Source organism: Arachis hypogaea, chromosome 14 (genome assembly GCF_003086295.3).
Source record: "Arachis hypogaea cultivar Tifrunner chromosome 14, arahy.Tifrunner.gnm2.J5K5, whole genome shotgun sequence".
Classification (NCBI taxonomy): domain Eukaryota; kingdom Viridiplantae; phylum Streptophyta; class Magnoliopsida; order Fabales; family Fabaceae; genus Arachis; species Arachis hypogaea.
Window position 1 is genome coordinate 770,545 of NC_092049.1, and position 15,454 is coordinate 785,998.

Sequence of the window (15,454 nt, forward strand, 5' to 3'; positions counted from 1 at the left end):
ATCAGGAATAATGCCCAACCCAAAGTGAATACAAGCAGTCCAGGGGAGATCTCGACAAGGAAGGCTTTAAATAAATAAAAATTCTAAAAATATAATTTCTAAAATTCTTTTGAAAATAATATATTTTTATTACGTCTCAAACTAATTTTTGTTATTAACAAATTTGGAGAATGATTTATTTTCTCCGGTAGTTTAGAACTTTAGGCGAGTTAATCGCATTTAAGCCACAATGTTGTACAACGGCGTCACCTAACTAAACTGCCTGGATTTGTGGACTGGTGCAAACTATAACCTAAAACATTACCGATGAGTTTCTGTGTTTTCAAAGTCCGATTTATGCACTAATCCAAAGGACACATTTGTTCTATCTCAGGTAACCTACCTCTGCCAAACACGCCATAATCACAATTAAAAATACAAGAGACATAACCTTAAGCAACCGCATACAGACAACTTCCATTTCTTCTCAAATTGAACATTCTCTTTCCTCCATAAAAATAATCAAGCTCAGTTAATTATTCCCACAGAATCACAAAATGGCATTATGCTTGAAGCCACCAAGGCTACACCACAGCAACAATAACGAAGATGACTCTGCAGTCTTCTTGGCGCCACCACCACTAATAAATCAATTCAAAACTGCTTACAAACTTCACGTCAGAAACCTCTCCTATACTCTGCACCAAAACAACACCACTTCCTTCTCATTATGTCAAAAGCCTAAGCCTGTGACAATACTCAAGTCTGTGACTTTTGTTGCAAGGTGTTCAGAGATAGTTGCGGTGGTGGGTCCCAGCGGCACAGGAAAGTCCACTCTTCTCCGGATAATCTCCGGGCGGGTGAAAGAAAAAGATTTCGATCCCAAGAGCATATCGATCAATGAGCAGCCAATGACCATGCCAGCACAATTGAGGAAGCTTTGTGGATTTGTGCCACAAGAGGACAACCTGCTTCCTCTTCTAAGCGTCAAAGAAACTCTTCTCTTCAGCGCCAAGTTCAGACTGAAGGAAATGACACCAAAACAACGAGAATTGCGTGTCGAAAGCTTGATGCAAGACCTAGGCCTTTCCCACGTGGCAGATAGTTTCGTTGGAAATGAAGACAACAGAGGTACTCAATATTTTTAGCATAGAATAATATAGATACTTGAGAATCTTGCTATATAGAGTGTCCCACTCTGCTACAAACTTTGCAGAACCGTTTCACCTAATCGATCGTGATAAAGTCACCAATGGATTGGCGGATTATCCAAGTGGAGTGTAAGGCTTGATTGTGTGAGTGCATAAACAAGTCAAGTGTTATTCATTGTATCTTACAGGAAATTCGCCAGTAACCCATTTTGCACACCATTATACATTGGTGGGGGCGAATTAAGCCTAAAGAAAAGTGTGTGTAACACACGTCTTAACAGATTAACTATAACAATTGCGCTATTTGATTCACTATCCCTTTCTCACCCAATTAACAGATTATCCACTTGGATAGCACTATAACAATTTTACTCTATTTGAATTGAATTAGGTATATCAGGTGGCGAGAGGAAAAGAGTTTCAATTGGGGTTGACATGATTCACGACCCTCCAATCTTGCTCTTAGATGAACCAACATCAGGCCTAGACAGTACTTCGGCATTGCAAGTCATAGAGCTTCTTTCTTCGTTGGTCAAAGCTAAGAAGAGGACAGTGGTTCTGTCAATCCACCAACCCGGTTACAGAATATTGCGCTACATTTCTAGGTTCTTGATCCTCTCCAATGGCTCAGTGGTTCACAACGGTAGCCTAGATTCCCTTGAGGAAGCCATTACCAAATTGGGGTTTCAGATTCCCATGCAACTCAATGCTTTGGAATTCTCCATGGAAATCATACGCACCTTACAAGATTATTCCGCTTCCAAAACCAAAACCACTGAGCTGGAAGAAAACGAGGCATTATTTCCAAACCCCATGTACCCAGTGGAAGGAAACAGAGCTATGATGACATTTTGTTATGCAAACTTGGTTGAGATATGGTTCCTTTGCTCAAGATTCTGGAAGATTATTTACAGGACAAAGCAATTATTCTTGGCAAGAACAATGCAAGCATTGGTTGGTGGATTTGGGTTAGGAAGTGTTTACATAAAAATAAGGAAGGATGAAGGAGGAGTAGCAGAAAGGTTAGGGTTATTTGCATTTAGCCTTAGTTTTTTGCTGTCTTCAACGGTTGAAGCGCTTCCAATATACCTTCAAGAAAGGCGTGTTGTGATGAAAGAAGCGTCAAGGGGAGCCTATAGAATCTCCAATTACATGATAGCCAACACTTTTGTGTTCCTTCCTTTCTTGTTTCTAGTTTCGATATTATTTGCAGTTCCGGTTTATTGGCTCGTAGGACTCAACCCTTCAATCAGCGCCTTCGGATTCTTCGCTTTAGTCGTGTGGTTCATCGTCCTCATGGCCAGTTCTCTGGTGCTCTTCTTGAGCGCGGTGTCACCTGATTTCATTTCCGGCAACTCTCTCATTTGCACAGTCCTCGGAGCCTTCTTCCTCTTCTCTGGATACTTCATTCCCAAGGACAGCATCCCAAAGTATTGGCTTTTTATGTATTATGTGTCACTCTATAGGTACCCTTTGGATGCACTCATCACAAATGAGTACTGGAATAAGAGAAATAAGTGCTTCTCATTCTCATCATCATCATCATCTTCTTCTTATTCCAAGTGCTTGACTACTGGCTTTGATGTGTTGAAGAGTAGAGGGCTTGAAAAGGATGAGAGGTGGATCAACGTGGGAATAATGTTTGGATTCTTTCTCTTTTATCGTCTGCTTTGTTGGCTTATACTTGCACGAAAGGCCTCCAAGTCAATTATATGAGAGACATTAACGTAGGTGAAAACTCAGGTGCAGTCGACTTTACATAAAGTTGATAAACGAGGGCTGTTAGATGATTTGACCGATTTGACTAAATTTTCATCTAATCACTTTTAGTTATCAAATTCACGTGAAGTTGACTGTACCTAATTTTCACCTTAAGATTATTATTCTTCATTTTAGTCGTCATTCTTGCCGAACAAACAAACTAAAAAGTGTCTTCAAAATTAAAATACAGGCTTTAATCAGATGATTTTCTCCACTCAGCATTAAGAAAAGAAAAAGCTTATGTGCATGTGTGTCACAAAACAGGCTTTGTATTTTAATTTACAAGTCACTTTCGGATTTTCCATACGTTATAGTTGTCCTGTTTCAATTTGTCACTTGCAATATATAAAGGATTAAAATAACTTCCTTCTGTACTTTAACCATCTCTCGGATTTGATACTCATTAAAAAATAAAAATAAAACTTGTTTATTTAAAAGGATCACTTATTTTGTGCCTCTACATTATTCTAAGAAATATGGTAACGAAATACACTTTATAAAAAAAAATTAATTTCAATCTTATTATTCTTTATTCTTTTAGATTTTTCTTAATTTAATCATGCACCAATACTATCAGTATACTGCTTTAGGAGATTTTTACTTTTTTTTTTTCATGTTGTCCTATTTTTAAACATCATTATATTTCATTTTTTATTAATTAATAATATATAACCCACTATGAAAAAAAAAACGGAATTAGTAGGAGTCACCGAATCAATGTTCAGACTTTTCAACTTAAGTAAGAATATATTTTAATGCATTGTCAAGTAGTTTTATATGTGCATTAAATTATATAATGTTACATAGTAAAAATAATTACCTTTCACATTAACTGCGTATACAGTCATCCAAAAGAATGAATATAATTGTACGACTATATAAAATGTTTTACGCATCAAATTAAATCGATATTAGTTAGAGGGTAATTAATTTCCATACACATCCAAATTACTTTTAAAAAAAATTAAATTAGATACTTTATCCTTTAATAAAATTTTATTATTTTAAATGTTCTAAAAAATAGATTAGTCACTGTATAAAAGGAGTTAATATTTTTTATAATAATATTTTTATAATTTAATTATTCAATACATATATTAAAAATTTATTAAAAACGATAAAAAAAAAGTAGTCTATTTGATGAGAATAATTCTCAAAATCTTTAAAAGTACTAAAAATTTATTAAGAACTAAAATATCTAATTTAAAATTCATTTTTACTCTTAAATTTAATTGGAATCTAAAAAATTTTATATAACTATTTAATATTTTTCTATATAATACACCATATATACTGTATAGAACTATATTTTGTTTAAATTGTATATATTATTTCATTTGACCCTATGAAGCAAGTGGGTTTTAAGTTTCTAAGGATTTGTGTTTGTTGGTTTGGATGATCTTGTGGTCAAAGAAGGCTTCATCTGAACAATATGGTCGTCGCTGACTCCCATTTTCTTTGCGTAACGCCCTGCTTCGAAGAACCTTCTAACCGCCTTTTCCATGTAATCTTTCCCTTGCTTCACTGTCATCTTCTTCCCTACTCTATCTGGGTAACTAGTCAAGATATTTTCCCCTTTAATCACCGCCGCAAGCTGAATCAACTCCTGTTGAAATTCACTCATTTTACCATCTTCTTTCGCCTCACCCTGCCTCATCTTTACAGGGGTTGGAAGTTTCTCTGTAAAAGAAAGTAACACCGACACCATCATTCATCAAACCAGGTTTTGTAGTTTGTAGAAACTCAAGTGCATTCGATTTCACGTGAAGTTGATAGCTGAAAACTGTTAGATGGTTTGACTGATTTGACTAAATTTTTATCTAATAACTCCCTAACTATCAACTTCACGTGAAGTCAACTGCACCTGAGTTTATTTCTGTTTAGACAAACAAACTAGTTTTTATGTTTATTGTCTCAGTGTTTCTGGTCTTTGGGCAATATCTAATCCTAGGCTAGCTTGCAATTGTATTTGTACACATAGAAGAGTATTATGTTGTCTTTTACTTCAGAAAATAAAATAAGAATGTTATGTGTATTCATAAAATAATCGTAATTAATAATTTAATATAGCGTTTCTTATTCATCATAGATAATTTTGTCTCCAATTTTAATACAAGAATATTATGTTTATTCTAAATATTAGTTACTATATATTTTTTGTATATATACACATGTTATTTTATATATTTTAACATATATTTTATATTTTAATATACGAAGGGTAAAGTATGTGTTTTGTTTTTAATATTTTTAATTTTTTTAAAAAATATCTCTAACATTTAGTTTTATTTAATTTTGTCTCTAACTTTATTAGTTTGTGCCAAAATTATCTATGAACGTTAATTCTATGTAAAACTTTAGGAATGAAATTGAAAATTTTTAGGAATAATTTTAATACAAATAAAAAACGCTAGGAACAAAATTGAATGAAATTAAACTGTTATGAAAATTTAAAAAAGAAATTCACAAATATTAAGAATAAAAAGTATATATTTTTTTATTTAAATGACTAATTTAATAAATGTTCTCATAATAATCCAAAAATAGATGATTAAGGCTCTAAATTCTAACCTGGGCAATCCGTCCTGGGTTGGGTCCTGGTCTGGACAATGCTCTCAAAGGTGGCAGCCCATGCATCTCTCTTTGTCAAAAAAGAAGTCAAATTAAAGAGTTTTTTCACTGTCGCTGGGATGGATGAATGCTCGTATTCAGATGTTGGAGTTGGTGACCCCATTGGCCCATGAACAACTGCATACTCATATATGCACTTGTCAATGGTTTGTTGTGTATATTAGAATCACAAAATATACTAGTAGAAAGATGCTAGGAGTGTGTGTTTGGTACTAAAAAGGGAAAGCACCTCCATATTAGTATAGCACAATGGAAAAGTGTCCTATTATCCCGTATTTTATTGTAAACATATTGCGATTTATTATGGTAAAACTTTTTTAAAAGGCATTTGTGCTATACTAATATAACGTGTCACCAAATGATTGGTTGACGTGTTAGTTCAGTGACATTTAGTACATCACGTGTCACTTGATAGTTGACATATAAAAAATTTATTTATAATCAAAATAGTCTTTGAAAGTCCAAACGAAAGTCATTTTCATTCTTAAAATTTTAAAAATTAATCAAATTAATTCTTATATATTTTTTTTATAATATTAAATTTAAAATAATTTTAGATAGTACTAATTTTAATATTATTTTTAGACCTTAATAAACAAAATTCTTTTTACATAAAATAATAAAAATAATTAAATTATTATAAAATTATTTTGTCATTTGTATTTTAAAATTTTACCTTTTCAAATTATAATTTTTTTTATAGTGATATTTTTTATTTAAACGAATTTATCAAATTATTATTGATTATATATTTAAAAAATTAATATTTTAAATTTCACTAAATAATATAATAGTTATTTTAAAATTTAAATCTTTTAAATTTTTTAAAATTATAATTTATATTATTGTTTAATTTATATGATAGAACTCAATAATTTAAAAACCGATTTATGGGATCACTTGTCAAATAAAAGGTTAAAATGTTTAAAATAACTACTATATTTATTTAGTGAAATCCAAAATATTAAAACTTTTAGTATATACTAGTTATATACTAGTTATTAAGATTCAACAATAATTTGAATTCTATCATATAAATATTTTATATTAAAATATTAAGATTCAACAAGTAATTTGATAAATCGATTTTTTAATTAGAGTTCTACCATATAAATTAAATAATAATAAAAATTATAATTTAAAAAAATTAAAAGATTTAAATTTTAAAATAACTACTATATTATTTAGTGAAATTTAAAATATTAAATTTTTAAATATATAATCAACAATAATTTGATAAATTTGTTTAAATAAAAAAATGTCACTATAAAAAAAATTACAATTTAAAAAGGTAAAATTTTAAAATAGATAATATAATTTTATAATAATTTAATTATTTTTATTATTTTATGTAAAGAAAATTTTGTTTGTTAAGGTCTAAAAATAATATTAAAATTAGTACTATTAAAAAATATTTTAAATTTAATATTAATAAAAAATAAAAAATATATATAAGGACTAATTTGATTAATTTAAAAATTTTAGGGATGAAAATGACTTATGTTTAGACTTTCAGAGATTATTTTGATTATAAATAATTTTTTTACATGTCAAGTGACACGTGACGTGCTAATTGTCATGACCTGACACGTCAATCAATCATCTGGTGACATGTGACATTTAACGTGACATGTTATCATCTAACTAACAAAAGGACCAATATATTTTATCTTTCAAGTACTAATATGACTAAAAAAATTATTTAAAAACTAATTTAAAAAATAAATGATTTTTCAAAACCAATTTAACTATTAACCCAATAAAATTAACCTAACACTTGAATCAAATCTTATCCATTGCAGATTAGATTGGTAATCCGTTCTAACCCGATGGAAACAGGGCATTATTGAACAAACTTCAAGTCTCTTCAACTCAATTCTCTCTCTCTCTCTATATATATATATATATATAATTTAATTAACATATATTTTAAGATATATATTAAAATTATTATTTAAAATCTTTTGTAAAATTTGGTTTTTAATATAATTATAATATATCTATTAAAATAAAATATTTAAAATCTTTTATTAATAATAATTTTAATTTATACCTTAAAAATATATGTTAGTTAAATCCAATATATATATATATATATTTCTTTGATTTGAGACGAAAAAACAATATATCACCTTGATGAATAAGTCAACCGACCCATAATAATTTCGTAACTTATTGCTCCCTTTCGCGATATGTATGAAGCAACTTGATTGCAGCATTAAAAGGTCGGTTTCATGTGGTGATGAATAATTTGTCGTGGCTGGGTTGATAAGTACCTAAACGTAAATTCCAAAGAAACGACGTTTCACGGGGAAAATTTTTATTAAATAATTAAAAATAATATTAAATACTAAAATTAATGTTTTTTTGGGAGGAGAAAAATATTAATTTAACATTATTTTAATTATTTTGAAAAAATATGGAATTTTCTATTTATTTATATAAAATTTCCATTTCATATAATACCTAATGCCTAAATAAGAAATGATATTTTATTATCTTTAATAAATTCTTTCATATTTTTATAAAATTAAAAATAAATATTTTATATTTACTAGTTTTTATTAATCAAAAATAAAAAATATAAAAAAGAATATTATATTTTGATAGCAAAAGGATCATGTATAATACACCAAAAGGTATATGGTCCCACCCTGCACTAACACTGCAATCCACTTTTATGTTTATTGTCGGTTTCAATCCAAAGTACTAACTAGTAACGTGTAAATCAGATGGTTTCGTGTGAACCTGTGACTATATATGACCAGTAGTGCCTAACAGAAAATCAACTTACAAGATCACGATTCACGAAAACCACAGATTTAATGTGTGGGTGGAACCTAGGTGAGATTTGAGACATGATACTATGATTTTTTAGGTAAACAATCATAAAGAGAAGCTGTAATCTAGATGGGGAAATGCCCATATGATAAGCAAGGTATACACAGAAAAGGCTATATTAGTTTCCTCTAAAATGTAACATTGTAATGAATATGTCACGAACTGATATATTTTTGGAATATTAATAAAAAAAATTTTAAGTATTTAAAACTAGATCTTAGAATAACAAAGAATTTCTCTATACAAATGCTAATTAGACATTCCAAATAACAAATTACAAAAGCAAACACTAATTTGATCATTTTAAATAGAGTAAAGTATTATTTTTATTTTTAATGTTCAGAATAAGTTTCAAATTATTTATAACGTTTTAAAACGTTCTATTTATATTCTTAATATTTCTAACTTATATTAATATTGTCTTACTGTTAAATTAACTAACATTTCAATAATGCTGTTAAGCACCTGGAGATTAGTGTCCGCTCTAGCAGAGTTTTGCCGATAACTGTTACTAAATAAAAAAGAAAATAAATAAATAAACGTAAAAATAGGCCTTCTCTCCAAAACCCTAATTACAAAACATGTTCTTGTTGTTGCTCTTGCACCATCTCTCGAGCTCCATATCCTCTCCTTGATTTATTTCAATGGAGTCCAAAGCATGCTAACTTGAAACGAGACGAAGCAGCAAACATATCTATTGCAATCTAACAGTAGAACTTGCAGGGAGGTAATCACAATTCAGACAAAAGAAGAACCAGAGTTTTAGAATCAACCAACCGGAAAGTTAGGGTTGACGTAGAAACCTGGAGTTGTGCACGCGAAGCTTCAGAAGGACGAGATGGGAATCCAAGGAGAGGAGAGGAGAAGGAAAGATCGCTGCGGTACTGAGGGATGGAAGTTTAGCACGATAGCAGCAGCGACGGCGGTCGGAGATATCAACAGAATTAGAAAACGCGACAGCGATTGGCATGGCGAGTTGTAGCAGAGACGGCGGAGGCTAAGCATGCTGTGGTGGCGACTGGCATGGTGAGCTGTAGTCTAACATAGCATCATCATGTTCTCTCCTTTGCGAAGAACAGAAACTAGCAGTGAAGCCGGCGGAGTTTAGTGTGGAGGCAGATTGGAAGCATTCAGCAGCGCCGCGACATGGTGGCTAGAAGAATTAGGCATCTGTTTAGGTCTAGGGTGGAGTTGGGTCTATTATGCTGTAGTGGGTAAGGTGGGTTCTAGGTTTTGGCCAGGTCAGTCAGCTTTGCTGGCAATTGTAACAATAAACAAATACACTTGTGTAATGGTGCTACTAAAATGTTAGTCAATTTGACGGTAGCACAACATTGATACGAGTTAGAAACGTTAGGAACAATTTTAAGATTTATTCCAAACATTAGATACAAAAATGAATCTTTACTCTTAAATAACAACTAGTCAACTACAAAAAACATTAACAATATCACTACTACTGCAACAGATCTAGTCAAATAAAGGGAAAAGCGATCTCGTAGAATAGATTTGGAACGACAACGACAAAAAAGAGGTGCATCGGTGATGTGAAGAAGGAAAAAGGCGCAGTGACATCATGAAGCATATTAGAGGCACAATGGCGATGTAAAGAAGAGTAGAGGTGTAGTGGCAATGTGCGTTTTTTCAAGAATAGATTTGGAACGGCAGCGACAAAGAAGAGGCGCGACGACAAAGAAAAGGCACAACAATGACGTGAAGCAGGGCAAAGGCACAATCGTCAAAAGGGGAAGGTGCGGCTGTCGATGGTTAATGATGAAGAAGAAGAGAGAAGTGTAGAGAAAAAGAGATTGAAGAAGAGTAGGGGTGCACATGGGGTCGGGTGAAACCGGGTTCGCATTGACTCGGACCCGACCCTAAATAATGACGGGTCTATTTTTGAGACCCTTATCCGACCCTAGACCCGATGAAATCACACTCCTTTCGGGCCATACTAAAATCGGGTCTCGATCGGATGAAGTCCAAGTCTTGATAAATTTGATGTCAAAAAATTATGATGCACTCATTTATAAAGAATAAAAAAAATACTTGTTACAAAAAAGTTGGTAACCATACTTAAACTTGAATTTGTCCATAAATTATAATTTCATGTTTCTTTGATCAATTTCCTAATTCAACAAATGTGATTAAAAATAAAACAATAAGCTTATAATTAATATTGCATAATATTAGAATTAATTTAAAACATATATACCTTTTTTAGTCCTCCTAGGGTGCACATGGACCGGATGAAGTCGGGTTCGTCTTGACCTTGACCTTGCCCCGACCCTAAATAATGACCGGGTCTATTTTTGAGATCCTTACCCGGTTCTAAACTCTATGAAATCACACCAAATTATCCCTGAAATTTTTGGGTTCAAGCCGGATCTTCAGCCCGGGTCGAGTAATGTGCACCCCTAAAGAAAAGGGAGGCTGAGAGAGATAGATTAAATTAGGATTTTGAGTTTTTAATTGGCCGGGTCAAGTGACCCGTGTCACAATCCCAAATTGGTTTAATGATAGCCGAGTCAAATCATATGATTTCGGGCCTTAGTCAATTGAAAAAATGTGGGGAGACAATGAGTTTAGTATACAATGTGTACAATAGAAATAAAAAGGAAATTAAGATCAGATGATTAATTAGTTATTTAATTCAAATTTAAAAATTTAAAAATTAGGATTAACATTTAAACGCATTCACACTATTATTCCTAATCTCACCAGAACCTCCAATTCACGTCCTCACAATCATCGTGACCACGTTCTCCCGCCGCCGCTCCTGTTCACGGCCACAGTACTACCGTCGCTGCTGTTCAGGAGTCCAGTGCCGCTGCAACCGTTTCTGTTTTGCGACTACGTTCTCCCGCTACCGTTGCTGTTCACAAGCCCCAAATTATTGCTGTTTTCGATCTGCTGAGGGTGCCACTGCTAAAGGCTAGTGAATAGGGAATTGATTGAGCCAAGGAAATTGTTGGGAAGTCAATATGGAATGTTCGTATGGGGAAGGAGGATCTTTTGCACCATCTTCATGTGTCACTCATGATACATATGGTACGGACGTCAACATTGTTACCCGTCGCCGCCTAGCCTCTCCGCAAACGTCTGATCGCGCCGCACCAGCCCCGGACAGCCTCTTTCGTGCTGCCCACCCGCCGCCGGCCGTGCAGCCTCTCCCGCAGCCAGTTTGATCATGGTTGCTTCTTCTGTTCATTCATCTTCTTCTCCTTCTACTTTAATAGACAGTTTAGGATAATCATTTTAGTAGGTATGCGGATGATTATTTTAATTGGATTGGGTTTAGTTAGATATAATTAAAATATGTTGGATGTTCAATTCATTAGGTATGCGAATGATTATTTTTATTCTTAAGTGGATGGTTATTTCTAATAGAGGTGAAGTCGGATGATTATTGACGAAGGTGGAGGTGGCAGCTGGTTGAGAAAGAAGAGGGTATTGGAGTAAAATGTTTTGGTAAATTAGGGTTTGGGATGGTTATTTTTTTGAAATAACTAATTGTATTTTTTGACAATTTGAAATTTGAAATTTGATGTGAAATAATTGAATGAGAGTTTTTGAATTTAAAGTAATCTGTGGAGTGGTTTTCATTATTTATCCCTATTGGGTTAAATAACCGTCCGCCGTTGTACACATGGTCAAGATTTTTGAGCGAGATTCAAATTTTAAATGATATTAGGTCAGGTCTGACCCGAATTGAGCGGGTTCGGTCCAGATTGTCAAGTCGGACCGGATCGTGTTCACTCCTACTATAAACGTTTGGGATAAAAAGAGACGAGAGACTCTATCATTAGCTATAAGTGGCTGTAGAAAAAGAAAGACGTATAGAAAGGGAAAGCTAAGACTTACCAGTTCCTTTTTGAATCCAAGGCGAGACGGCAATAGTTGGAACTCTAACTCCCAACCTATCAAAGGTGAAGTTGAATGGTTCTGGACCCACAATTCCATCTGGAGAGGGCACCCCACGCACCGGCGTAGGCACATGATCGAAAAACCCACCATGCTCATCATATGTGATTACCAACAAGGTTTGGTTCCATTGTGGGCTCGCCCTCAACGTCTCATATACCTCCTTTACAAACATCTGTCCTTGATAGACATCGTGCGATGGGTGATCATCGTTGGCTGGGAACAACTTTGTATCCATGTACCGCTGCTCTACCACAACGTACCCCGGCAACTTTCCTTCTTTTGCATGCTGCTTGAACCACAGGTCGTATGGGTGGAACTTGAAGATATACTTGAGCTTTCTTAGGTTCTTGTAGAACAATGTTGCCGGTATGTTCTGATAGTATATTCCAAAGTCAATGCCCGCATCATTCAGGTTGTCGAAGATTGTCTGTTGAGGGTAACCTTTTGCCAAGAGGGACGCAACGTTGCTGGTCGCTCCATGTGAAGTGGCGGAGTGCACATATAAACGGTTGGGTTGGGTGGACGCTGGGACGGAGGAAAACCACCTATGAAACACATGCATTAATTAAAAGATTATGATATATCCATTATCTAGTAAATTATTAAGAGAAAGTCTTGAGCCAATACTTTTATTAAAATTTGGCCGATACTTAATCAATAAAAGAAAAATGAGTAATCTCATATTATTGGATATAATCTCACACCATTAAAGATATTAATAATGGCTAATTAATGACTAAAAATTACAAAAATTGCTAGTCCTTAGTACTCTTTAACTACTAAAATAATAGGAGAATGTTTACATTGCTGACAAAAATAACTTAAAAAGATACAAACCATAAATGAATTTTCGAAAGATTTAAGAATTTGACAAAGTGATTAGATATTAAATATATATTTAAAAAAACTTTAAAAATATTATTTTGATACAAATTTTTATAAGTATTATTAGAAAAAAAATGTATTTTCTTTCTTAAAATTGTTAATTTTTTTGTTTTTTTTTTTAATTTTCATTTTGAATGATCAAATTTTTTTGAAAAATAAAAAAATAGTCTAAAATTCAAATTTCTTTCTATTTTTTTTTGTGCATCTTTTAAATAGTGTTATTTAACTATTATCACGAAAAATTGGATCAAATTGACAAATTATCTGTTAAATACAAAACTTTTTTTACTATTATCACATTTTCAAATAAACTTGTTTGTCGTTTATAATTTTAAGAATTATTTTTGTCAATAACAATAATTTTCGAATACCATTTTAATAATTTATTCTTATTAAAAATATATTACATAATTATGAGGTTCTCTTTTATTTTTTCCCTTAATTTGAATCTGATATATTAATAGATAAAGTATTCGTCGGGACAAACTCAGCATACATTACTGTTTCATTCATTCACCCAATAAAACGGTGGATATATACAATTACAAATACTCATACAATGATTTGCCATAATGACATTATGTTTAAAGTAAGTTAATTTTTTCTAATTTGTTAAAATAATTTTTATTTAAATTCTAAATGAAAAAATAAAAGACGAACTTTTTGTTTATTATATCTTGTTATTGCAATATTTTAATGCCAAGATATTAGCTCAGCGGTAAAAAATACTAAAGGACGAAGACTAAAATAAAGATACAAATTTAAATTTTAAAAAAATATTAAGAGTTTTTTTTGTGTCTTAAATATTGGGAGTATAATTTTACCTCTGCTAATTTAGTGTTTGAAAAATCAAACAACTTAATACTACAAATTAAACAAGATTTTTTGTGAAAACTTAGGTGCTGTCGACTTTATGCGAAGTATAATTGAGAGCCGTTAAATTGTTTGACTGATTTGATTAAATTTTTATCTAATAGTTATCAGTTATCAACTTCATGTCAAATAGATTTCACCTGAATTTTCACCTGACTTTTTTTATGACACAAAATTTATGGGGAATTAACAAATATATTAGTTTGTAGAAAGGTTAATTAGTAACAAAACCGTTTCTAAAAGGTGACGAAGTTTAAGAGAGGAAGGAATGAATTGCATCTATGGGGATTATGGACTCACCTATCAAAGACAGCAAACTCAGAGACAAGTGACTTATAAACAGCAACATTGTCAGGATCAAACCCGTTCATGACATCGTTGGACATGGCGCTCGTGTTGTCCATGGAGTAGGCTTGCTGTGCGAACCCGTTCATGGGTGCCGGGTCGGCCGACGTATCATTTGACCCGAATATCTGTTCCCTTATCGCCTGAAACGAGTGACCCGGATCCGGGTCCACGTACTGCGCCTCTTCCTTAAAGAAAAACCGCTTCGAATTCGGGTCGGTCACCGATAACGGGTTTGACTCCGACCCGTTTACGCCGTTGATTTCCGGGTTCAGCTTCTTCATCCATCCCAGCATGTGGTCGAAGGAGCGATTCTCCATCACCAAAACGACCACCGTTTTGATCGGGTTGGCGACGGCGTCGACACTCTTGAATGGGCAGCTTGTGATCAGAAGGAGTAGCGCAAGGGTGGATAAGATGCTCCTCTTACTCTTAGTACCCGTTGTTCTTCTCTGTGGCTTTTTCATTTCCTCTGTTTATGTAGTGTTGTGGTTTGAGAAAAAAGAGATGTTGAGGAAAGAAAGATTTTTTAGTTTGTGGGCTGATTGGATGGAAAGGAAAGGAAAGAGAAGGGAGAGATAAAATAAGGTGGGTAATATATATTAATAGCGAGGGAGATGAAGAGGCAAAGACGAGAAGAGAAAACTAGAAAAGAGAACCCGTGAGCTGCTGAAACTGGGAATTGGGGTTGCTATTTATTTACAGTCAGTTTCGCATAATGCTACTTTAGTGGCAGTGACGCTGACGGAGTAGCTAAACACACCAGTAATTTTTGTTTACATAGATAGTTTTGGTTAAAAATAATAAATAGCAGTCAAGTTAGGCCTATATCGAAAAGTTTTAGTGCTACGCGTTGAAATGGATTTGCACGGCAAAATGATTAAGAGATTTAGAGATCTAATTAAGAAGTCTAATTATTTTTCTAATAACATAGTCTGATAAATGGTTTGTCATTTAAGTCATTTAAAATGAAAAGAGGTTTGAGACAAGGTGATCTATTTTCTCCCTTTTTATTTGTACTGGTTGTGGATGTGATGCATCGAATAGTTAGAGAGGCAATTAAG

General features: G+C 32.9%; 2 protein-coding genes across 2 annotated transcripts; one reads left to right on the forward strand and one right to left on the reverse strand.

The window, feature by feature from the left end:
- The first annotated feature begins 434 nt into the window (after nucleotides 1-434).
- On the forward strand, nucleotides 435-3,271 carry LOC112740812 (ABC transporter G family member 23). The gene is made up of 2 exons (XM_025789444.3): nucleotides 435-1,110; nucleotides 1,522-3,271. The coding sequence occupies exons 1-2, from the start codon at nucleotides 537-539 to the stop codon at nucleotides 2,844-2,846; spliced, it is 1,899 nt and encodes a 632-aa protein (XP_025645229.1). The 5' UTR covers nucleotides 435-536; the 3' UTR covers nucleotides 2,847-3,271.
- Nucleotides 3,272-4,118: 847 nt separating this feature from the next.
- On the reverse strand, nucleotides 4,119-15,091 carry LOC112740813 (non-specific phospholipase C2). Its single transcript, XM_025789445.3, has 4 exons — nucleotides 14,346-15,091; nucleotides 12,225-12,832; nucleotides 5,463-5,639; nucleotides 4,119-4,571 (listed from the first exon to the last, which is right to left on the reverse strand). Exons 1-4 carry the CDS (start codon nucleotides 14,855-14,857, stop codon nucleotides 4,261-4,263), a joined length of 1,608 nt encoding a protein of 535 aa, XP_025645230.1. The 5' UTR covers nucleotides 14,858-15,091; the 3' UTR covers nucleotides 4,119-4,260.
- Nucleotides 15,092-15,454: the final 363 nt, after the last annotated feature.

Bases quoted from the DNA above. Each gene is read 5' to 3' on its own strand.
- LOC112740813 (XM_025789445.3), bottom strand. From the start codon at position 14,857: ATGAAAAAGCCACAGAGAAGAACAACGGGTACTAAGAGTAAGAGGAGC. The intron at 12,833-14,345 runs GTGAGTCCATAA...TGTGTTTCATAG, and splicing joins GAGTTTGCTGTCTTTGATAG to GTGGTTTTCCTCCGTCCCAG. The intron at 5,640-12,224 runs GTAAGTCTTAGC...ATGAGTATGCAG, and splicing joins TTGGATTCAAAAAGGAACTG to TTGTTCATGGGCCAATGGGG.
- LOC112740812 (XM_025789444.3), top strand. From the start codon at position 537: ATGGCATTATGCTTGAAGCCACCAAGGCTACACCACAGCAACAATAAC. The intron at 1,111-1,521 runs GTACTCAATATT...GAATTGAATTAG, and splicing joins TGGAAATGAAGACAACAGAG to GTATATCAGGTGGCGAGAGG.